Source organism: Stegodyphus dumicola, chromosome 1, assembly GCF_044657685.1.
Source record: "Stegodyphus dumicola isolate Sdum_Otavi_A_Nest chromosome 1, ASM4465768v1".
NCBI lineage: Eukaryota > Metazoa > Arthropoda > Arachnida > Araneae > Eresidae > Stegodyphus > Stegodyphus dumicola.
The window spans coordinates 63052790-63077274 of record NC_140768.1 but is presented as its reverse complement, the minus strand read 5'-3'; the positions used below and the strand labels follow the sequence as shown (position 1 = coordinate 63077274).

The 24485-nt window shown below is 32.1% G+C and overlaps 1 protein-coding gene across 3 annotated transcripts in view; it reads left to right on the top strand.

Moving 5' to 3' along the window:
- Window positions 1-24485, top strand: part of LOC118204098 (uncharacterized) — a 225039-nt gene that overhangs the window by 181581 nt on the left and 18973 nt on the right. For all 3 annotated transcript variants that reach the window (XM_085815569.1, XM_085815581.1, XM_085815575.1), the window contains 2 exons: window positions 6655-7195; window positions 23542-23866. In XM_085815569.1, the coding sequence (XP_085671695.1) occupies window positions 6655-7195; window positions 23542-23866 (866 nt within the window). The remainder of the gene's footprint in view (window positions 1-6654; window positions 7196-23541; window positions 23867-24485) is intronic.

Sequence of the window (24485 nt, the reverse complement as noted above, 5' to 3'; positions counted from 1 at the left end):
TGCCTTAGAATAAAATAATGTACTAAATAAATAATATTAAACAAAAGTACAATTTATTAAGAAGCTATTAATAATTATAAATCAACATTATTGTTATACCTAAATATCTACATATATATATATATATATGTAGATATTTAGATAATATTCTACATTCTTCAAATATTCTACATTATATACATACTATATATATATATAATGTAGAATATTTGAAGATAAATTATATTTGAAGATAAATATTTCAAGATAAATTCAAATATTCTACATTATATATATATAGTATATATATATTCGTATATATAGGTAGGTTTGCAAGTTTCCTTTTTTTATTTTCTTGAACGATTTTCAATTTTTATTGGCCTTTAGTTGCAAATTTAATTATTCAGGGCAGTTAAATGTAGATTTATTACTTTTAAAAGAATTTTTCAGCTTTTTTTTTTTTTTTAACATCTTAAAGAAACGGCATTTGTTTTCGCCGTTTTTCTTCGAGAATTTTTGGAAGTTTTTTGAATAATTTTTATAAAATTCTTTGTTTATTCTAAGCAAACTTCTGAATATGATTTCGTTAAGTGTGGGAGGTTTTACTTTAGGTTTTTTTAAAAAATTGTTTGTAAATCTCAGTGGTTTCTTTTGGATCTTTATGAGCTTTTGATATTAATTAGAGCAGTCTCAACAACTTTTAGTTTCAAAGTTTCTCTGTTTTTTTTTCGATTCAGACTAAAACTAATTTAACACGCATTGGAGCCGCCCCTTTTTCAGATTTTAAATACTGACCACTTTATTTTGTTGCTGGTTTTATTCAGGGATTCCCCTAACTGTATATGATCGTAATTAGTTCGCTTGGCCTTTTAGGCATTTTACGCTTTTTTGTTTTTCAAGTTACTAATAAAAATTTTTAAGCGATTTTTATTTGAACTATTTTTTTTTTTTAATTTTGAATCTAAATCGGTATTTTTTGTGTATCTTCTTAAATATTGTAATTTTGCTCTCTAAATGGTTACGAATGCAAGTCGGGAAAAGATCTGAGCATTTGAGAGCCACTGAAAGTTAATTTAAACTGAAAATTTATTTCGAAATTTACGGTCCAGAATCTCAGATGTCTCAGAGGAACGAAACTTGTATTCGGAATTCATTGATCAACATGGTTTGGGATTTCAAAACACTTTTACTTTGATAAGTTATGTTTAAAGCGTTGAACTGAGGAGATCAATATTTCTTTTTATTTTCTTATTTTATTATGCAAGGCTTTCAATGTTGTAATTTTTACTTGTACTACCTTTGAGTACGACTTTCTTCGAGATACAAAAATGGTTAGGACCTTCATAGGGAAGAAATTGTAAACTTGCATTTAAACTCCAACTTTTACCTTTTCTTTAAAAAAAAAATCCTTATATATATAGTGTGATATAGGTGTTATTTAAAGATATCTTTATCGGGCGTACACTACAAGGTACCCTTAATTTAATCTCCGGATAATAAAATGAAACTGAAACCTAATTTTACGAAATAAGCAGAAATAATTTATATAATCTTTAGTTCACGTAATTTATCGTTTTTTATTTTGGGGAATGGCAACAAAGAACTTGTTTGCTTACAGAGAAAATGGCGTCATACAGTGCGCATTCTTTGAATATGGGAAACAAAATCTCCGAAAACAGTTCAGAAGGGATTTCGACATGAATTTAATAAACTTCCATCAAAGGAACAATCAATTAAAAGATGGTTAAAACTGTTTCGAGAAACCGAACATGTTTTGCCTAAAGGAGATGCAAGTAGACTAAGAGTCAATGACGAAAATGTTTCCGCCATTCGAAATATGTTTGTGCGTAATCCCACTAAATCAATTTGCCGTATCAGCATGCAAGCAGTAATTCTCAAGTTGACTGTTCATAAAATTGTTCTTAAATGGTTGAAATTGACTGCGTATAAATCGCAGAGTCAAGTCAAACCTAATAGTCCGGTCCTTCGTAAGGAGTTTTCTGTAGACATTCTGGATCGTATCAGTAATGACTATCAAATTCTTCAGAAAATCGTAGTCAGTGAGAAAGCAGCATTTCATGTTTCAGAAGAGGTTAATCGAGGAAAGGGATACGAGTTTGCACAATACAGAATTTCTGAATCAGAAAACCTGCATTGTATAAGATAAATTGAGCGAGGTAACCTTAAAATTAATATTTGGTGTGTTTTAACGCATAACAAAGTGACTCGTCCTTTTTTTTTTTTTTTTTGAGTCATCAATTAATTCGGATGTTTGCTTTGACATGCTGAGACTGTTTGCCGTGCCGCAACTGGAAGAAATGCAACCAAACATTTTTTCCAACAGGATGGGACCCTTGCCACTGACCACACATGTGCGCGATTTCCTTGACGAAAGATTTCCAGATTGCTGGATTGGTAGAGGTAGACCAATTTCATGGCCACCCCGTTTTTCGGACGTCACACCACTTGACTTCTTTTTCTAGGCATACCTGAAGAACTGAGTTTATGCTGCTAAGATATGCAGCATCGAAGAATTAAAAATTGAATCACCACACAAATAACTGCCGTGACTCCGAAAATGCTAATAATGTCGAGAGGGAAATCAAAATGTTCTTGATGTTCAGTAAAAGTAGGCGGTCAGTGTAACTCTGATTCAAAATCCGGTTGCGACCACGTGCAGTGCTGATAGCGACCACGTGTTTCTGCGACTCCTTTGCCGATGATTTATTTTCTTCTTTTTTCCCCTTTCTAGTAATTTCGTTCTCCTGATGAGGAGGGACCTTTAGCTGCCCTCGAAATCGATTGAGTGTTTTAGTATATGTACGCTAAATACAAGGTTGTTATTGCGATTTTGATTGGTTCTTGATGTTCTTCGAGCAACTAATGATGCTCATGTTGAAATATATTAACATAAAATTCTTTGAAGTACTGAATAAAATTCAATCAGTCTTATTCTGTGTAATTTAAAACATCTTTATCCGGTGAATAAATTACGGACACTCTATATATAAAAGAGATTTTTGCTTAACTCACTATTTGTGTTTTAAAGTATGGAAATAGTTTCTGGGTCTTGATATTTCTAATTCTACATGTTATTAGCCTAAAGGGGCGTTAGACCCAAAGGGTTATTAGCCTCAAAACTTTAACTTTCTGCGTTGATTCACTTTTCAAACTGTTGCCACCAAATATTATCGACATGTAGTATATTTAAAGAAACTAAATAATGAAGAATCTGCATGAATGAATGAATGTTTCTCTCATTGTGAAAAACCAACGATACCTAGAACCATCAATAAATATAACATAGTCTAGAATAACATAGTCTTTGAACCGAACATGGGCACTTGGAAGACCGAATTTCAAATTATTTCAAATGTTGTAAAACTTTAACGAATTTTTCATTCACAAATCAAGCGAGCAATGGCAACACTGTACGGGGAGGAAAAAAAAAATTATCTGCTGCGAGCGAGACTTTGTATCGGAAGTTCTAAAGTTATGCAGTTTTGCTGTTTTTAATTATTTTGTCATATTGCTGTTGAATTGAATTTTATGTGGTTTAAGTGCGAAGAACATATTTAATAAATAAAGGTAACACACAAAACGTTAAAAAAACGACTTTTCGAGCGAAATATAAAATCTGAAGGCCTTCAGATTTTCTTTTATCATTAATTTTGTTTTTAATCTATTGTTAAATTAATAATATCACATTTTTAGAAAATTTATATGCCGCTGATGAAAATTTCTTCAAATCTACAAAATTTTAATTAATGCAAGCACAGAGTTAACAAGAATCAGCGTCACCCTTTGCTGAATGTAAAAAAATAAAAAAAAAAAGGATAATTCATCTTTTGCATATCATTACTTCAAAATTATCTTTTAGAAGATGACGAATAATTATAGACGAGTTATTTTTGGTTTCAATAAGTAAGATGCACCGGAAATGCTTTCAGGTTCATTCCGGTTAATTCTTAGTTCCGTTTATCTTCAAATAAAAATAAATAAATAAAACGTATCTGCTTGCGTGTTAATTTGTAATGTCTTCCCATTGTTCAACTCAAATTTTTAATGCATTTAAATGTTGCCACTTTCAGATAACTCCATTTTTATGCAAATGAAATTCATAAACTGACAACTGAAGTCTGCTATCATAAGATGAATTTTAATGTAAGAAGCAATTGTTTCCGTTCCGCTGTAGTGGCACATTATATTACTTCCACTGGAGATTATGAACCAAAATCGCTAGCCGTCAGGTCGCCTTGTCCCCATTTTCAAGACCGGCACCACGCCACAACAATTATAAACATTATAATCTAAGAAGACATCTACAGAACTTAGCCATTTTGATTCTTTTTACGTAGACTTTCGTCTGCAGCTTTCGCTTCAATATAAACAATGGCAACCATTTCCCAAATTACTTTCTTATTCCTTTTAACGACCAGTTTAAGCTCATGTAAAGAAGTCTTCCAGTCGTAGTATGGCTTTAAAAAAGTCTATAATTTTAACCCATCCAAATTATTAATAAACAAAGCAAGCGTTTACGTATTTTGTAAAAAGGAATTGCACGGTAATAATTTGACCATCCTGTTTAAAGCCATTGCTTCTTTATATTCTAACAATGACTGTTATTTGAGCAATAATTTTATTTTCATTCCTTAACGATGCCATTCATTTATTTTGCTCAATCATAATGTTCAAAATATTACAATTTAAAATGAAATACACATAGTTTAGATAAGGCTAAATGTAAACAAAGTGGGGAAAAAGATAATAAAAAAGATAATAATATTCTAGCCAATCGATAATTAATATCTTATCTTCTTTTCTTTATTTTTACTTTTTAAAATTTGCTATGATTTTTCAAATCCCTTTTCTTAAATTCTTTAATGCTCTTCCTAATTTGTTTCTCACTTCGTTATGTCATTTGAGATGTGAATGTGTAATTTAAAATTAATATAATTTAAATTAAATTGAAAAGTGATATCTTTTTTGAATAATGTAATTCAAATACGAATTTTTATGATTCCTTAAAAATGCAATTTTAATGGCACAAAACTATTATTATTATTCTCAGCTTGTTTTCAATACTTAATATTTCATTTTATTTCTTCCTTGCAGCTTATTGTAGTATTTGGAAGTAAACCCAAAGTTAAATAGTTGTTTTAAGATGTCTTTATGGGCCAACAGGCAAAATAATTTCTCACGTGTAAGATATTAATTTTCCAGGGATATATTACAGCGTTTTTTGTTTGCATCCTGTAGTTTCTCACTCCGAAATAAAAATAAGGCAAAATTTATTGTTATTCTTTAATTATGATTCACAATTATAATCAAAGAAGCGTGAACTCAGAAAGGCTATTTAGTTTGGAAATGGGATTTTACGTCATATCACTGTAAAAATCCGAATCACTTTTCAAATTTTTGTCACCAAATAGTATCGCCCTGTATTATTTTAACAGAAATTAAGGGAGAATGTGCATGGATGTACGCATGTTTCTCGTACTGTGAAAAACGAAAATACCTAGAGTCACCAAGTTTTGAATAACTTAATTTTCGACCCGAACATGGGCACCTGGAAGCCCGAATTTTAAATTTCGAATTTGTTTTGTTATCTATTTCACATTTTTGAAAACTTTAACGAATTTTTGATTAACAAACTTAACGATTTCAAAGCAAACAATGGCAATTTTGCACTAGTCTGAGATACAGCAAAGGTCAGGTCTAAGAAATCGGAGTTTTTTCAACTCTTCTTTAGTTTGTATACAACTAAAACTTTATATAAATATGCTGTTCATAAGTTTATTTATTTCTCATCCTACAATAAGTAAAAAAATTTTCTTTGTATGCTTCCTTATTAAAAATGTAAATTAAAAAAATCCTTCCTTATTAAAAATGTAAATTAAAAAAATAAAACGTAAAATTTTTATTAACGTAAAATTAAATGTAAATTAAAAAATTAAACGTAAAATTAAATGCATATAAAATTTGATATACATGAAAATCGATTAAAAATGTAATTTTTTAATCGATTTTCACATATTGCAATGATTCATATAAGTTTACGTCAGCCTTAAGTTTTAGTCTAAAATCTGATTACATTTTATCCTCCAGAGAGCAGAGTAACTTGATGTAAATTGAGTACTAAAAGTCAAGAGGACAAAACCGGCTATTTTATTTTCGTTTAAAAATTATATATTTATTGTATAAGTAGTTTTTTTAATTGTTTAATGCGTGTAAATGATAAATTTCTGAATTATGTATAGACATACTGCATTACAGAAATGAAAAATTCACGTGCCAACTATAAAATTTAGAGTGTTTAATAATTAATATGTTGTTGAAAGTCTATTCAATCCTTCTTTCAGAGTTCTTAATTAAGCCTCTTTTAAAGAAAGCAATAAAAGATGGTTCGGCCTTCAAGGTAGCTTCAAATTTTTCAAGCGGAATGCAAGATGTAGGTTTTAAGTGCAATCCAAGTATAAAGCTTCGCAGTGCAATGCGATACAAAATAACTGGGAGATTAAATTTATACCACTTCTACTGTGTGAACAAGCTTTCACCTGCACTGGTCCGAGCAAGCCTTTTGCGTTTCAACCAGTGCTTAAGTGTGACAAGGTCACCTCGCCCACATAGCTTCTGAAGCAAAACAACGATTCTCATGTTTATGTTCTCTTTCAGGCATGCGGCTGTCGTGGACTGTTATCTGGGGCAGCCTGATCTGCTGGACAATTCTGCTAGTGGCGCCCTGTAGTGGTGCATGTGACTGGCCTCCGCTGTTCGATGACCTCCAGTTACGGTGCGTGTGTGGGACTGGTGGAAATTTGCGTTTGACAGTGCAGTGTGGATCTGTGCAACTTCCACGCCTTGTAGAGGCTCTGCAGTCCAAGCCTCCATTGGATCTTTTGGCTGTTATCAATGGAACTATCACATCATTAGAAGACGGATCTTTCACTGGGTTGGACGTTAGGACTATCCAGTTATCGAGTGTGGGACTGAGTGAGATCTCCCCTCTCGCTTTTCAAGGTCTCGAAAGGACGTTAAGCAGTTTAAATTTAGAACAAAATGAGCTGAGGGAGATTCCATCTCAATCAATCAAGCGATTGACAAATCTTAAGGAGCTTGATTTATCACGCAATCGAATAACGGAGATACCGGATGCTGCTTTTAATGGCTTGACTCTGACTACGCTGAAATTAGCGGATAATCCTTTAACAATAAGGTAAGAAACTTAATACCACTTTTTACTCAAATGATTGATTTTATATTGTGCTGTAACAATTCATGAAATAAGCTATATGTTTTAGAGTATTACTGGCTTATTGTTATTTGATAAGAAATGTTAGGATGAATGCATCGTCTCAGTCCTTAACCTTTCAGAAAATTTATGCAGAATGTTAATTACAGTTATTGAAAAAATGCTGATCTGATCTGTAATATTTATTAACCCTTTGTAGTAATACGAAAATTAATTTGCTTTTCATAATTATCGTTAAATCTGGGGAATATGTACTAAGTCAAGGATCGTTATATATTTTAGGGAAATAATTTTTTATTTTTAACAAGACGCTATAATTTAATACTGTATAAAACAATTTTTGTGCAGTAAATTATTAGTATTATTTGTGTATATTGTTCTTCTCTCTGATAATTATTTGCATCTACGCCAAGTAAAATTAGACCTAGTGTTGATTTTTTTGCGTGTTATTAACTTTTCCATTCATTTAAATAACATAAAGTAGTATATAAAGCGGTACACAATTTAAGACGCTTTTGTAATCAGCCAAAATATTAATTGAAAACTTCGAAATCATTAATTTTTGCACTTATTTTTTCGAGTAGCAAATCATTAATTTTTGCACTTATTTTTTCGAGTAGCAACAGTCTCAAACGTTGGGGATAAAAATGCTTTATTTCGAAAAGTTTTGCTACTGCTTCACATTCAACGTAGAGTTTGTTTCATAAATTTGTAAGTTTTACAAAATCTCTCTCTTTCTCTCTCTCTCTCTCTCTCTCTCTATATATATATATATATATAAGGAAGAATGTCTGTTTGTGTGTTTGTTTGTTTGTTCGCGTTACTGATTTCTGATTAATTATGATAAATTTTTTGCCACATTTAATCGACTAAAATTGAATATAGGTGAAATATTGGATGGAACTTGAACTTTTACGACCATTTGATTAGAAAGACGAAAATCATTCAAAACTGCGTGCCATTGTTGCTGATATAATGAGAGAAAATTTGCTTATTTTTCTATCGAAATTTTTTATGTGGGTTCCATATCGCATCAAAGTGAAAAATATCTGACTATGAATTGTATTTTTTTTTCTTCTTTTGCATCGTTATTAGAGAAGAATTACAGTGGTATCGTTCTCTCTGTTGTTAGATGCATTACTCTCAATCTAACTTAACTGGCATATGGTACTTCCGCTAGTATCGATATAAATAAAAATATAAGACTTGCACTGACCATCTAATGCTTAGCATATATGTAGCAGGTTCATTAAAAATTCATTTAAAAGCAAATGTCAACTTTTTTATTCCAGTTTCTAAATAATTTTACTTACAATAAAAGCCTAATCAATTTTTCTAATATGGTTAATTTTTTTTTTTTTTTTATAAATTACAATTTGCTAAAACTGTTAGTTAAGGAATTTTACATTTACTTATTTTATAACAAAAGATAAATCTGGTACCTCAATTTGGCAGCAGAGATAAATTTTCATAAAAATTTTATTTCATTTTAAAAGAAATTTAATTTACTTCATTTTAGTTCAGTTTATTCGGAAGAGGGTACAAATAAAGAATAAGTTGACAGCATTATAAATAAAAATATACTAAAAATAAGAAGAAATTTTCAATTTTTAACATCTACTCAGATACGATACAGTATTTTTTTTTTTAATCAATGCAACAAACATTTAGTCTTCAGCTGTTATGTTAGACAATTTATTGCATCAAGATACTCGAAGATCATCTACCTTATTATGCAGAAATTTCGATCGACACACAAGGACACTTTAATAACAGTGTCGTGCCGAACAGCTAAAGGAAACTGACTGTATGGTCGCTTTTTTTGAAGTTTAAAGGGAAAAAAAAAGGAAGCGGTAAGATCGATGAATGTTGGTGACTTGACTCGGGTTCAAATCCCGGTGAACGGGTAGGTTGCATTGTGGTTTCCGTGGTTTAACCCATATGTTACGTGACTACAAGCCATTTTCCTTTAAAAACTCCTTTAAGAAGCCATCTCTAAGCACATAGCTCTCGATTTGCTTTGTCTTAGTCAATTAGCATAACCAGTCAGCATAAAGCGAAACTGAAAAGAGCTGCTACGATTTTGTGGTCTACTCCCCCGTCAAATTTATCAGCCTGGAAATTTGTTATTTTATGCCTCAATACTCAGAACTCACGCTGAGCTAAACAACCACTACTCCAAATTAATACTCTCTTCGGTATTATTTAGTTTTCCCCCGCCTGCCGAGAAATCTCTAGTACTCTTCGAAATTACTGGAAGGCATATGCGGCCCGGATACGGTTACAGTTACATATATAGATTAATTACACTTATTCAGTTACAATACTCATTCATTGAATCAGGGACTGGACCATAATATCGCCGAATAGTCGCCAAGTTGGCGATATGGGGCTATTTCTCGCCAAGTTTAGTGACAAAAATTAGTCGCCACAATCATCGCCAATTTAGTGATATCTCACCAAGTTAGCGAGGTAGCCATTTATTTAATGTTAAGTAGCATTCTTATTTTTACGGCAAAGCATGCCTTCTTCTGATTTTCATGTTAGATTATACAACTATATAATATATATATATAACAATTTCACATATAATTTCACTAAAACTATTTATATATGTACAAAATTCATAACAATATTAAATGCTTACAGATATTATCTTTCTGAAAGACTGGAGAATTTTGTTTTCGCAGAGTAGGATGGCAACAGCTCATTGTTGCGTGGCTAAATATTTGCCAGATGTTTCATAAAATTGTAATTTTATCACACATTATATTTATTTACTTATACTAGAGTATTTTTCAGCTTATATTAATTTGTGTTTATACTAGATCATTTTTCAGAATGAGACATGAAAGTTTTAAAAGCTAGATTAATATTTTAAACAAGAGCTGTTCCACAAAATATGCCAATGCCAGATGAAATATACAACTAAAAATTATATTTTGATTATTATTTCAAATTTCGAGAAAAAATCCTAACCAGCCTTTAAAAATTTTTAAATTTTAAATTTAAATTTTCCTTAATTTTATTACCTTTAAAAATTGCTTTTTCACGCTTCTTAAGACAACATTTTCATTTTAAGAAGAAACAATGAGATTGCTATTAGAAGGTATGGGAACTGGCAATGATATTGTCATTTTCTTTTTTCAGCGTGATTGATCTTCAGAAATGTCCTTGAAACTTGAAATGGGAAAGAAATAAATCCACATGAATTAACAAAAGCCGATTTATATTGAACACTATTCATATTCGTAAGCAGAACATCTGATTAAGAAACTAAGCATATAGTAGATAAGATGTATGCAACTTTCGATAATGTTTCATTCACATCGAAGCATGATAATCTAAATGACTTCAATACGCTTGATGCATTGTTTGAGTTTATTTTCTTAGCATGCGGATGTAGTCACGGTGCATTTAACTAAGCTATCGGAGATGCTTCCATCGATATACAGCAAGATTTGAGTTCCTAAACATAACTTGATAAGGGATCATGGTAATCCGAAAGGAAGATATGAAGATAATAATTCGAAAGTTAACTCATGCTAATAACAATGAACATAAAAGCTTACTATATTAATTGTAATATCGCAGTATGTTAATTCGAGCATTTGAGCAAAACGAAAGCAATGGATAACTTGCAAAAGGATTGGATGGTGGTCATGATGATGCTTGATACTCCTTTCGAGTAGTTCCTCTTCCTGGATCATTGTAATTCTGATCAATCGATAATAAGGATCAGGAAATCGAAAGTATTAGACATCATATGAGATAATTCTACAGGGAACAGTAGAATACAGTAATTACCTATGGGTTTGGCTGATATTAATAATAGAAAACTCAGGGACAAGGATAACTGGCTTCTTCTGGATTATTCTGAAGTACGCATTTCTAGAAAATCTTCATTTAATAATGAAAGGGATGAAAATATGCAAGAGGTTTGAAAAGGTTGTTTTACCAAGTATTATTTGAGAGACATATGGTTCCAGTTTCAGAAGTTAATCAAATGAAATAGAATCTCAGGTTAGGATAGTTTTGGTCATTAGGCCCTTTTCAGCAAAAATAAACAAAACTTGAAATTTTACACTGACTTTCTAGAAGATAGTTTCGACTCATTAGGTCTTTTCTTATCTTATTGAAAAAAATCTTTCTTAAAAAAAATCGCAGTTCATAAACTTAACATTGCAATATAATAAATAATACCTCGTGCTTCCCACTAAAAATTTCAGAAAATTAAATATCTGTATATATGTGCGTGCGATTGTGTGGTTGTGTATGTAGAACGTCTTCATAACAGTTCTTTAGCATAATAATGCCGCACCTTTATGCAAGATGGTCGCTGTTCGAAAAGGCAGAAACATTCCTAATTGTGCCGCTGTAAAGAATGTTGTACGAATTGAAGATCAGTGTATTGTTTGAAACTGATCGTGGGTACTCTTAGCCAACCCCAGCGTTTTTCATGGAGCGCATATCCTTACGCAAGTCCGATTTTCGTTTCAGTTATTCATTAATTAATTAAGCAAGGGATGAAATAAATCCTTCATGAAAACGAGGACTATGTATAAGGGTGCCCGCACCCTCAGGTAAAATGCTGAATTGTAATACTTTAGCGAAGAAAAATGGACAGCATCAGTTTGAAAAACACTGGAAAACGTAAGTTTTTATCGATCAGAAGAATTTTTCAAGTTGTGCGTTTCGAAAGAGCATGGATATTACGAATTTATTTTGTAAATGATACCCACGGTATACAATACCAGTTGGTACAAGTTGTTGCCAAGAAGAGCAGCTAAAAGAAATTTTTAAATATTTAACTATTTATGATGGACAGTATTTAATTACTAAAAAATGTAAAAACACCCCTTCGAGTTGTCTTCACTAATTACTAAATGTGCTAAGTTACTAAATGTGTAAAACTACAAAATACGACTCAGTCCTTTCGTTGATGAAAACAAATGGGGAACAGGTCGTGTAAAATGTGAATTATATTGTGTAAAAAAGTTTAATTTTAGCATTTCTTACAAATACATAGTCTGCATAAAAGCATCTTTCGGATTCTGAATTCGAAAACTTGATTATTTAGTTCTCACAAGCAATTTTCGTATGCCGTCATCAACAATTTTAATCAATGATGCACGTTTAATTCAGTAATAGTTTTATCATAATTAGAAAAAGTACTTGTCAGAAAATATATGGAAAAACAAAATGCATTAGTGAGCTTTGATTCACCCATGGAATATATAATCAAAGAATGGACAGTTTCCTGAGGCAGTGATTCCCAATGTTTTTGTATTGATAGCGCTCTAAATACAGATGTTGTTCACGCATTTTGGAATGATCTCAAGGCCGTTTAGTTTAAAAAGGTAAAGAGTATTTTTTAAATGTTTGATCTGCTACTTTTTTATTATAAGTCTACATAGTGATTTCCATGATAATTGGACTTTGCATAAAATTCCTAGTGGTACTGATTGCAATTCCTTTTCCACTGCATTCCTGATTCCCCTAGTCATAATGGATTTGCGCTTAGAAAGAGCTCTTTTCAAGACAGCAAAGGCACAGTTCATAGCTGAAACGTCAGGGAACTTTGCAAGAATACGTTGGGAAGGTATATATACAATACTGTATCAGTCTTTATTTTTTCAAAGAATTTAGTGGTACTTTTCGAAGTACGACTTTTGGCTTTGGCTTGATGAAATTTCACTCTTTGAAAGTCACTGGGATCAAAAAATGAAATTTCTTCTGTAAATATCGGATGTAAAACGTTTTCCTCATAGTACTTTGAGTTGATTTCAACCTTTTTTTTTCTCTCACTCTTATATTTAATTTTACATTATAAGAGAACCCCGTGGCAACCGTAAACCCCTTACTGAAACTTACTTTGCATTGACGGAACCAAGTTTGTACATTTTTCCCTCTTTGTTTTCGATAATAAATAGCCTTATTTTGTTGAAGTTATTTAAACAAACCCATGCTTCATCAAGGGTCACATGGTATTTCTACTTATCTGTTTCTAATTAGTGTTCATGTAAGGTTCAACAAATTGTTCTACGTTAAGCCACATGCCTCGGCAAAAAGCTGGTGAACATTATTTTTCTTGGTGTTTCTTCGCAAATCAGTACAGCAACGTGTACACGAGCTATTACCAGTAACAATTAATATTTGGTCTTGTATTTCCTTGAGATTTTTGGGGAGCCGAATGAGTATTTCTGGGTAATATTATGCAGTCATTGTAGAATGTTTTCGAACAGTCCTCAGGGAATGAATTTTTTGATTTTCTAAAGTCTTGCCAACATTGTAGAGACATTAGGTTTTTGTTGAAACGGAATTTGTGAAAAATATGCAATGCCCTCGCATGGATTCGAACCTAGACCTCTCGAATACGCGCCCAGTGTGCTACCGTTACACCACGAAGGCATGCAGAAAGGAGGGAGAAAATACCTTATATACTCCCGCTTTTAAAGGGGGACTGGGGATTAGAGGGCCCAGTCGCTAAATCCTGGTGATGAAGAATAATAATCCGCCACCTTTTAATTCGGGTGCTACTGTAGAGACATTAAGTTTTTTAAAGTAGGAGTTGAGAAAAATGAGCCGGGACTCTAACGCGGACCTCTCGAATGCACGCAGAGTGTGCTACCGTTACACCACAAAGGCATGCAGAAAGGAGGGATAAAAGTCCTTCTGGCTTTGAAAATGGAATCCTCGTTCAGTGTAGGTGAAAAGGTGAATTCAGGGCCGGACACCCGGACGGCTTTTTATGACAAATCGGGTATCGTCCAGTACCCGCAACTGTCTAGTTGAGCACACCCTCCCGGTGTCCAATAAGGGCAGCATCGGGAGTTGAATATAACACTATACATACACGGTCTATTGATAGTAACACTATATATACAGGGTCATAAGGGCCACAAAACGTAGAATTACATAGATTTAGGTGCTTGAAATAAGTGCGTAAATATCGTCGTTCAGTGTAGCTGAACCATTGTCGCATAACATCCACTTTTCATCCCCAATAACCACATTAGAAGTAATGTAATGCGTTTTTACAGGCAAGGTCGTGCCTAGATATTTTTTCATTTCAGACAGATAGATATGCATTTATTTTTTTGTTACAGTGGAAGCTAACTACAGTCTTTACTTATTATAATGATCTGTACTGGTGTTGATTCATTTAAATCTGTCGAGCAATAATTCCAAATATTACAGTTGAGCCGTAGAAACCGTACGTTCAATTCCGAAACAATTTAAATATGGATAAAAGAAACGTAAACTAGAGCCATTCATTCATTGACAAAATTTATTACGAAAAATGGAACACGTCAAATTTTATGAAAGAAAACCAAACAACAAACAGTGTAGCAATATCTAAATTTTTTTGACGCCTCTGCTTATTCTTCCGCTGCCATTTCAATGGACTTCTGAGCTCTAATATAAATCTTGTGTCTTCTAATATTTAGAGTTCACTATTTATACTGCAAAGTATTTATTCGCACAAGTCTGATTTGAAAATGGTTTAAAAATTTAAAAATTTGAAATTTCGAGACATAACTTCATAGATCTCCACGACACACCGATCAGTGTATCGTGGCATGTCGTTTGAATTATGCAGACTCTTCTAATATTTGATTTCAGATCTCATTGAGATTTTAAAAACGAAAGAATTCTTATTTTGACAAAATGTAATCTTCGTTCAGTAAGTAGCACACAAAAACTTCGACGTGCAAGTAACGTTTCAGAATGTGTGTCTTTAAAGTAGTTAATCGAAATTGTTACTCAAATAAAATTTAATGCAGTTGCAATGAAAATGTAAACAGTATTATTTATATTAGCAGACCGTTAAGAGGATAAAGGTAAAGAGAAAAGGGTAACCGCTTAAAATTCCTATTGACTAAAAGGAAGTTTCCTGGAACAACAATTCGCTCGTGATCTACTGTTTTATCAAGGTCAGATTACTTCACTGATGTCAAAACAGGCAAGGCACTAAACGCAGTAGCAATTAGAATTTTACCATATAGTATTAAGTGTAGTTTAATTTAAATTATTTCTTCTATTGCACACCACTTTCGCCACAATCATTCAGCAGTAAAAATTTAGTTCCCAAAGTAGTCTGCTATTATTTAGTACTATTTTCAGTCACTATTTTATCTTCAGATTATGCACAGATTAATGCTGCACTTCAGATTGTTCATAGATTAATTCTAAGTATTCACATCTTATACCAAAATAGGCATTTGAGTGACGTGATATATTAATAACTGTAAAAAAGCCTTAATTTGGCGATACAAATTTATTCATTTTGCTCCGTAATTGTCGGTGTCTTGTCTTTCGAAATGCAGTAAGGGTTTAAATTTGTATAAATAATCAAGCCTTTTTAATTGATAAAATACTTAGTTTAGGAAATTATTAGAACTCAACCAGAAACGTAATGCTTGCGTGTTTCAAAGAAATGTTCGAACGTTATTTTAAAACCATAATTGTTTCACAATTTTTGATAGAAATTGAATATTAATTAATTTAGTGACTCTCTAATTTCATATAGATACTGAATATTACTTGAAAATGACCATTATGTTACTATGCTATCAAGGTTTCTAGATCCCTTGACTGAATGCAATCTTAGTATAAAATTTCTTTAGCTGACAGGCTTAAAATATTTATGTCCACAAGAGAAATTATTACAACATATTTTAATCCATTGAAAAAATATTTCATGGAATAGAAGCTTATGAGGATTTTCTTTTCTCCCTCCTCCTTAACGCGTGCGTTTGTGGTGTAATTGGGTGGCACGTCCGGCTGACAATTGAGAAGTCCAGTGTTCGAATTCCGGCGAGAACATTGCAAATTTTTCTGTCTCCTGCTTTAGAAAATCTAATAGCTCTACAAGTTTTTTTTAAAAAAATTGCTTCTTTCTAAAGACTTAAGTTGCAACTGGTATTGATAAAGATCTTTCTGCTCTATATGATTGAAATTCCGATTACCAACCAAATTACCAGAGGTACAATTTTTGTTCAAGAATGATATTTGGAAAATACAATTTTGTCAGTGTATCTATCTCAATACAGTCTTGTCAGTCATGTTGATGTGCTGTAGCTCATTAATGCAACTATGTACGCCTTTCATAACTTAATTTTTTATTATTATTTCTTATTATTAAATGTTACGGTTAATTAAAAAATAAAGTTAAAATAAAAATACTTATTGTGAATTACTTGTAAAAAAATGTAGAATTTTTTAAGAAAATTTTTCTGACTACTATTTAATTTTAATCATGGAATCGAAACTTTATGAACTCCTAAAGCATTTCTGACAAGAAGTGTTATTATCTGACATAATTTTCTGGTGTCTGATTGTCCAGCTGAAACTTTCAAGTGAAGATCCGGCCTCAAAATAAGCTTATTGAGCAGCATGTTTTTTAAATACATCATGCGTGAAAAAATACTCTCACATTGTTTCATTGTTGAAAAAGGCATTACAAATTTGAAGATACGATTAAAGATGTGAAGAAGCTCGTCCTATTCCGAAATTTGTCAAATATGTTTTCCTAATCTGGATTTGAAGGTTTCATACACAAAAGTTCAATGTTATCTTGAAAAAAAAAATTAATCTTCAGTATTTTAACCTTCCTGTGAAAGAAATGTTTAAAACAAAAGTTTTGCCTACAGAACTCTCGAAATCAGTGTTTTCTGAACACGAATTTTTCTTTACCTTGGCGTTCTGTAAGAATTCGTTGTGGATTCCATTACAAATAGTAAAAAATAAGCTAATCATCATACGTGTATGTATAGTATAACTATCATGGATAATTTTTATATAGAGGATTTTTTGAGACGTGGTTCGTTCCAGAATCCCGCAAAGATAAAAAGATTTCGAAATACTCTACAGATAATGCAGTTTTATGATTCTGATAAAAGAATGATTAAGTTCGTTTCCTTTTTAGAATGTTTTAAGAAAGTAAAGCATAATATTCATGCATTAGCATTTTTCTTTTTATCAGACTGGGAGATTTGTTTTAAAACTTTCATTTTTTCTTGAGCCATGAAAGATGTATGTGTTTATCTTGCAGATCTCGATTGAACTTATTCAGCCATTAGAATATTTCATCTTGAAAACTGGCTTTTTACAGACATTCTCATCAGTAAATCTATTTCTGAACTCCCACTTGTTGTCAAATAAAAACTTATTATCTCATTTCTTACAAATGAACGAGACAGTTTCTGTAGAAGAGGTTTTTTATTGTGGATGATACTGTTATGATTGTCGGTAATTTCCTTGCATTAGACTGCAGATAATCTGCATTAAGATTGCCTGTTTCTGGTTTTATTAAGTTAATACTCTTTCACTAAGTACTATTTTCACAGCATTTATACATTTCCTTAGTCTATTGCAAACTTGTAGGATTCCCCACTGTTTAATTCTAAGTTACTGTCGGAAGTGAAGAATCTTAAGAACTGATAAGCGAATAATCGCTTGAGTTCGTGCGACAGGAAAGAACAAGATAGAAGGGTAAAATAACCCTTTATTATTCTAATTAAAGTTTAACAAAACTCCGTCTTGGAGTTGTAAAATAAAGCCGACACTTGGGCTTCAGAATTAAACTAAACTAAACTTAACTAAAGAGATATAGCCGAAGCTATCAAAATTCTAACAGTTGGCCCCTTATCGTTAATTGACTGCGAAGCTATCAAGGGCCCCTAAAATACGGCCGAGAGTAATAATAGCTTACGAGAGAATAACCTAAAAAGGCGGACGCGTGTAGCCAGAATATCTGTTATCTCTCTCACTAGAAGTGTAGAACTTCGCAGTTATATACCGCTCTTCCTCGTTATTATTTAGACGTGATTCTAAAACTAAATTCTGGCTAGAAGTGGTAAGTTGAAGTAAGAATCGATTGGAAAGGAAGTTTAACTCAAAATTTAATTGTTAATAAAATTTACATAATCCTTACAAACTTCAGTGCTCCACCTTGTTTAACTGCAAAGTCATCAGGACTGGCACGTTTTGTTGTTCGACTGGGAAAATCTTCATTGCGAGGATTGGGAGAAAAACTTGCGTTACACAGGAAACAGCTTCAGTGGAAAAGTACCTAACAATTGCTAGCAATTGCATGATTTTATTTTATATTCTCATCTAGTTAACGCAGGATTAACGCTTTTGAACAGTTAACGCAAGGCACCAGAACTGAGCTGGTCTAATCTGGGTGTACTGCTTATAAAGAACACAGTCCTCGCAATCCTGTAAGAGCTATAAGTAACCACGCATTATTAATATGAACGGTTCACATGCGCATATAATACTACAGTTTTGCTTACGATTAACCTGTGCCATGATTTTGAAACTCTTGTGCTCTTACTTTGGAACGTTACTTTGCATAAATTTGAAAATTACATCGTAGCATAATTTTTAACCCTCTCACTGCGTACTATTTTTTATCAAAATAGGTTCAAAAATTGCGTATTTGTTTTATTACATATTTCAAATCTACATATATTTTAGAGTTAAAATATACAAAAACTTTTTCTGAAAAAGTTTTTGTTCAATATAGAATTAGATCATAGAAAAAGGTTGTCAGAATACTGAAATTGAAGAATAATGATATAAAAGGAAAATTTTGAATATTGGTTAAATTTTGATTTATTTTATAAAATACAAAGGTAAAACATATATATACTAATGAAAATATTTGCATAATGTAATGTTTTGCATATCAATTTTTTACCACTGTCGAACGTTTTCTATAGAAACTGAATTTTCAGATTCATCACTATCTGCAGAGGAATCCGAGCAATTCTCATCAGTTTTGCTATAACTATCTTCAATATACTTGAAATCAGAGTCAGAACTACTATCAGTGTCGGAAATATTGTCAAGAATATAGGTTATATCCCTCGAGAAACGCTTCCTGCCAGACATCTTTGAGCTCTGAAAAGCGCTCGCAAAATGCTACATTGCGTATTCTTGTATATTTGGCAGAAATGTAGACAACTAACAGAATCTGTTAGCCCACATCTAAATAAACAATTAAACATCACAGAAAAGCCGAAATGAAAACTTGAACGGGGAAAGAGCGGGTTGCACAGTTAAATAGACGGTAAAAATTCATTATCGCGGAAATCGCTGTTTGCGCAAATTTTGCTGCTTTTACGTTGCCCGTGGAAATCGCGTGTTGCGCAACGAGAGGGTTAAAATTACATCTGAGTTCTTTTTATTAATTTTTCACTTAATGAATACCACCCAGATTATTTATTTATTTATTAATAATTATAGTAAAAACGCTGCTTATTTTTTGCAGGAAAAATGTAATTAAAACATTTTCAGATTTCTAATATCTTAGCTTTTTTATTAGTATTTTCCTCGACAGATGGCACTACTTTCGTTTTCCATTAAATTTCATCAAAATTGTTGTCGCTACCTCTATCTTTTCAACACTCTGTTTTCTTCCTTTTTTTACTTCCTTGTACGAAGAAAAAGGAAGTACTGTAATCGCGAAAAGCTTCAGGCAGCATATTTCAACGAAAATATCCACTTTGACCGGTTTCGAATGCAATCTAACGATGTTTCTGCGTGATATCTGTACGTAAGGACAGAATAAAAGACTCATTTCCTCCAAAAAAAAAAAAAAAACTAAAAAACTGCTTTAAAATGAATTCTGAAGAGAATTTCTTGTGGATTCTGTATATGCGTACGTACGTATCTCGCATAATTCAAAAACGAGTAGCCTCAGAACGTTGAAATTTTGTATATAAGACTACTATAACATGTAGATGTGCATCTCGTATTTTGGTTTCAATCGGCCGCGCCAAACGTATATAAATATATTTATAAATATATCCACTCTGTTTGTTACCCGCCTCAGTGATCTCAGTTTCTTGCTCTTATATGTTTGTAAATTGTACATTTTTTGCTTTAAAAAGGATTGAATTATGTTTTTTTTTACCTTTCGGTTAAGGGTTTTATGCCTTTAGTAAATCTGTATGCAATATTTTTAGAATTATCAACAATTTAAAAATTGTTTAAGTGCTGCTAAGCCTAATTTGATGGCGGCCATTGCTCTTGTTTACATTTGAAACAGCTGAGTAGCGGATTTGGTGCCAATCTAGAGAAACTTAGCTTCGCAAGAACAAAGATAACGCCTTCATTTATTATTTAAATCATGCTTAATCCTTTCTGGAATTTTTTCAAGGAAATAAGCGTTTAAGATTTACTTCGTAATTTTTAATACAGATATTTTGAGTCTTTTTTTATGTATTTTTGTCTTGTCGCGAAGTGAAAACTGAATGAATTGAATGAGAAATACTCAATCGTCTGTGAAAAACTGTTTCTTTTTTGTTTTGTTTGCTTAATTTCTTTTATACATCGTTCTAGCTTTATTATAGTACTTGAATAGAACATGTGGCAACGATTAGATAATTCTTTAAATGATATAAATTTTGTGCATTCTGAGTTATAATATGAACGAAATATAATACTGTTAAGTAAACCTAGCGCTAGAGTGTCGCTATGGTTAACAAAGTGAATTTTAAAGAATGCATTTATTCTATTGTGGTTTATGCGATGTCGGCGAAGTAGGTTTAATTCAATCTAATAAGTTTAAATGAAATGCAAGAAAAAATGCGTATAATTTAATATTCCGTACAAGGAAGTCATGTGGTGTACACATCAGATTTTTTTACCCTGCTAAAGAAGAGGGTCTTATTTCGGATGTCCCTCGGGACAGAATTCTAGCTAAAATCTGCACCAGAAGTTGATTTTTCGCCTAATTTTAAGAGGATTTTTTACAAGTGTGTTGGATAATCAAAGAAGAAAATTTGTGTACGTCATTTCGAAAACTGCGATCAGTTAGCGAATTTCAGATTCTTCTATCATTTCGGAAATTTTTGTTTTAGCTTGCTAGCATACTACTCCAGTTTGAGGAAAGATAGACATTATAGATGATAGCAAAATCTACCTTTATATATCTGAATGAGACTAATGATTGATTGGTTATCGTCTTACAATTGATTTGGTGTCGTCTTATCATTGCAAATTTTTCAAATGTCACAAAAATTGCCAGTTTTACTTACATATAATAGTTATACCAGTCAGAGTTCCATTGGTTTCGTATATCTTATCTTTGACGACACACGCACCCAAAAAAAAAAAAAAAAAAAAAAAAGGCGATTTTTTTTTTCTGGTGCTATATAGAGTTTGTAAAACGTAGATGTAAACTTTATTTTCTTAATAAATATTTTTCTTAGACATGTACTTTCAGTATCAAAGTTTGCCAGTTTAAGGTAGAGAATTTTATAAAAGAATTTTGAGTCAAGAATACAAGAGAATTGCGTAAGTGCAAAATACATTTTTTTTTTTATTTCCCACAAAGAAATTTAATGAGTTAAGTATTCATTATGCGTCACGAAGTTAATTGCAAAACATTCATTACTTTTACATGAAAATTCGCAAAGATATTTGTAACTAGCCAGCAAAAAATTTAAATGTTTATTCTGTTTTACCGAAATGAAAGCTGCAGATAGAAAAATAAAATACTTTTGTTTTGCATTTGCTCCTTGAATTCTAGAGAAATTTAAGGAGTATTTAATATCAGGGAGAAATACCATTGAAAATGATTGAAAAGTCAGTAAATTCATTGTGCAATACCTTCCCACAGCATTTGATCGATAACATTGGTACTTCGTTTTGCATTCGATTCCCGACAAACGAGCTGATTATATGAAATTTTTTTCTTTTCTTTTTTTCTTAAATTTTTATTTGAGCCGAAGCTTTATCATCAACCGACTTATGATTCATTTCTTTGCCTTATTTATTTGAAGAATATGAATAATAACAACACCAACCTATGTAAATAACAAGGAAATAGTTTCATGATGCCACCATTTAAACAGCAGATAAATTTACTGCCTTTGAAAGATATTTAAAAAATGCTATCAAAGCATACATACATATTTTATGATAATAATATGTTAAAGCTGAAGCGTGTTTGACAATGGTTCATCAATTTCCAAGGCCACTGCTTTATTTTTATTTATTTATTTGTTTATTTTGGTATTACAGAAAGAAACCGATTTACAAAATTTGAGGCCTGGGTAAACGGAGGAAAATCTATTGCAGAGTTACTCCCCTTTCTAGATATTTTAATGTTGCCGTAAAATTGAAAATATGCATAAAATTTTACATATTTTCAATACTATGTAAGGTATATTTAAATTTTATAACAGTTATTTTAAGTTAATGCATCTTTTCTATCTACCTAGCTTCAATTTACAACTCCCTTCCAGAATTAGTTTTTAGAATCACGTTAAATGCAAATGAGGAGGAGAATAGTATTTAAGTCTACTTCAGCTGACTTCGACAGAGAGAGTTAGGATTCCTGAATAGCGAAGTTTGCCTTTGGACTACGTCTCTCTTAGCTGTTGCTACGCTCGGCCGTATAACGTGCCTTTTGAAAGTTCGCTGGCTAATATAATATTACAGGCCAACTAGTTTAGAATTGTGTTAGCTTCGACTAAATCTCTTTAGTTAGTCATTAATTAGTTCTTATTTCTTACATTTTGAATTTAAGCCAAGTGGAGTCTTTGCTGTACACCCTAAGAAAGGGGCCGACGGTTAAAATTTTATTGAGTAAATAAAGGATAATTAATCTTTCTTGAATTTGCGTTTATCTTCTTGGACTTAAGCGATTATTCGCTTAGCAGTTCACTAAGTTCCTTGACACTTAATTGAACAGGATAAGAAAGTTTAGAGGCCTACATAAAAGTAGAGGTCCGAAACACATGCCTCGTTTACCTAAGCAGGAATCGGAGCCTGCTTACAGAAAGTAGTTCCGTAAAAATTTTAAGCCAATATTTTGCATTAAAGGCAGGAGGTATGACAGCATTTAACTATGAAGTAAAATTTGAACTGAATTAATATCGGAATTGCATAATTAATTTGGGTCGCACAATCTCTATAAAAAAAGGTCTAAGATGTTCTTTTTTTTTTTTTTTTTTTTTTTTTTTTTTTTAAAGATCTTCTTGAGCAACAATTATGCATAGTGGTGAAGTGGTGACAACACGTCGTCTTTCAGTGTCTTAGCGAAAGCATTATTGCTCCGTAATGTTGTGCTGTTTAACGTCTACGCAATGAAGCTGACAATGAAGCGCAGAGATTTCCGTATAAAATAAAAATAATTTTAAATGACGGGAAAATATTTTACGTACATCGAATGATTCGCAACCTTTCTGCTGTTTCAGGTCACGAATTTTATAAAAAAACAGGCAAATTCCCCAGATCATTCATATCACGCATATCGTCTTATTTATTTACCTTATTTTCTCTTCCAGCGATGCTGCCTTCAAAGGTCTGGAATCAACTCTCCATAACCTCAACCTAAAAGGTACGGGTCAGGTGAAATTGCCGACCGCCGTCAAGCAACTTTCCGAACTTTCTTTTTTAGATTTGTCCCAGAACAAGTTCTCGGTAATGCTTCCGGATGACTTCCAAAACCTTCGACAGCTGACGGCCTTGACCCTGGAAAGGAATATGGTCAGCTCGGTCGATCCACGGGCCTTCGCTGGCCTCAACGGCACACTCAGCTCTCTGTCTCTCCTCAACAACAAAATCGAAGAATTCCCTACAGACGCCATCAGACCCCTCATCCAGCTGAGGGTGGGTACTTAAATTTGTTTGATTATGTACTCTCATTAATATTTACTACAAATATTTCGTAAATTTTATAATTTATTGTTTATTTATTTTATTTATTTATTTATTTTGCTAATTAGTATATTAAGCTACCTCTATTTTTCTGGTGTTCTTTTCTAAGTAGTTTTTGTGTCCTAGGCGTTGGCTTATGTAAAAGATATCTTGAAGAAGAATGATCAAAAAACTGTTTCCATCTTCCAGTGGTATATTTTCAAACGGACGTACCATTCCAATAAAAAAGTCATTGACATGGCAGAACCTGTCCTTCCCATTTTAATGCATATTGATAACGCATGCAAAATATCTTCTGCATAGTAAAAAGAGCATTTTAAATGGATGTTTAACATTGTCACGTCATGAGTATACAAATCTTTTATAGCACTTAAAATGTGCACGTTGATAAATTAACTGCATAGAAAGATCAAATAATTCGAATAACTGGAATTCCGAATTCTTGGTGTCCAGGTAATTGAAGTTCTACTATCTTTGGTTCATTTCATGAATTTCGATAAATATTATAAAAAACAGGTAGTTTACAGTGGCTATGTCACTTTTAATCTATATTTCTGAAATATAAACTTCT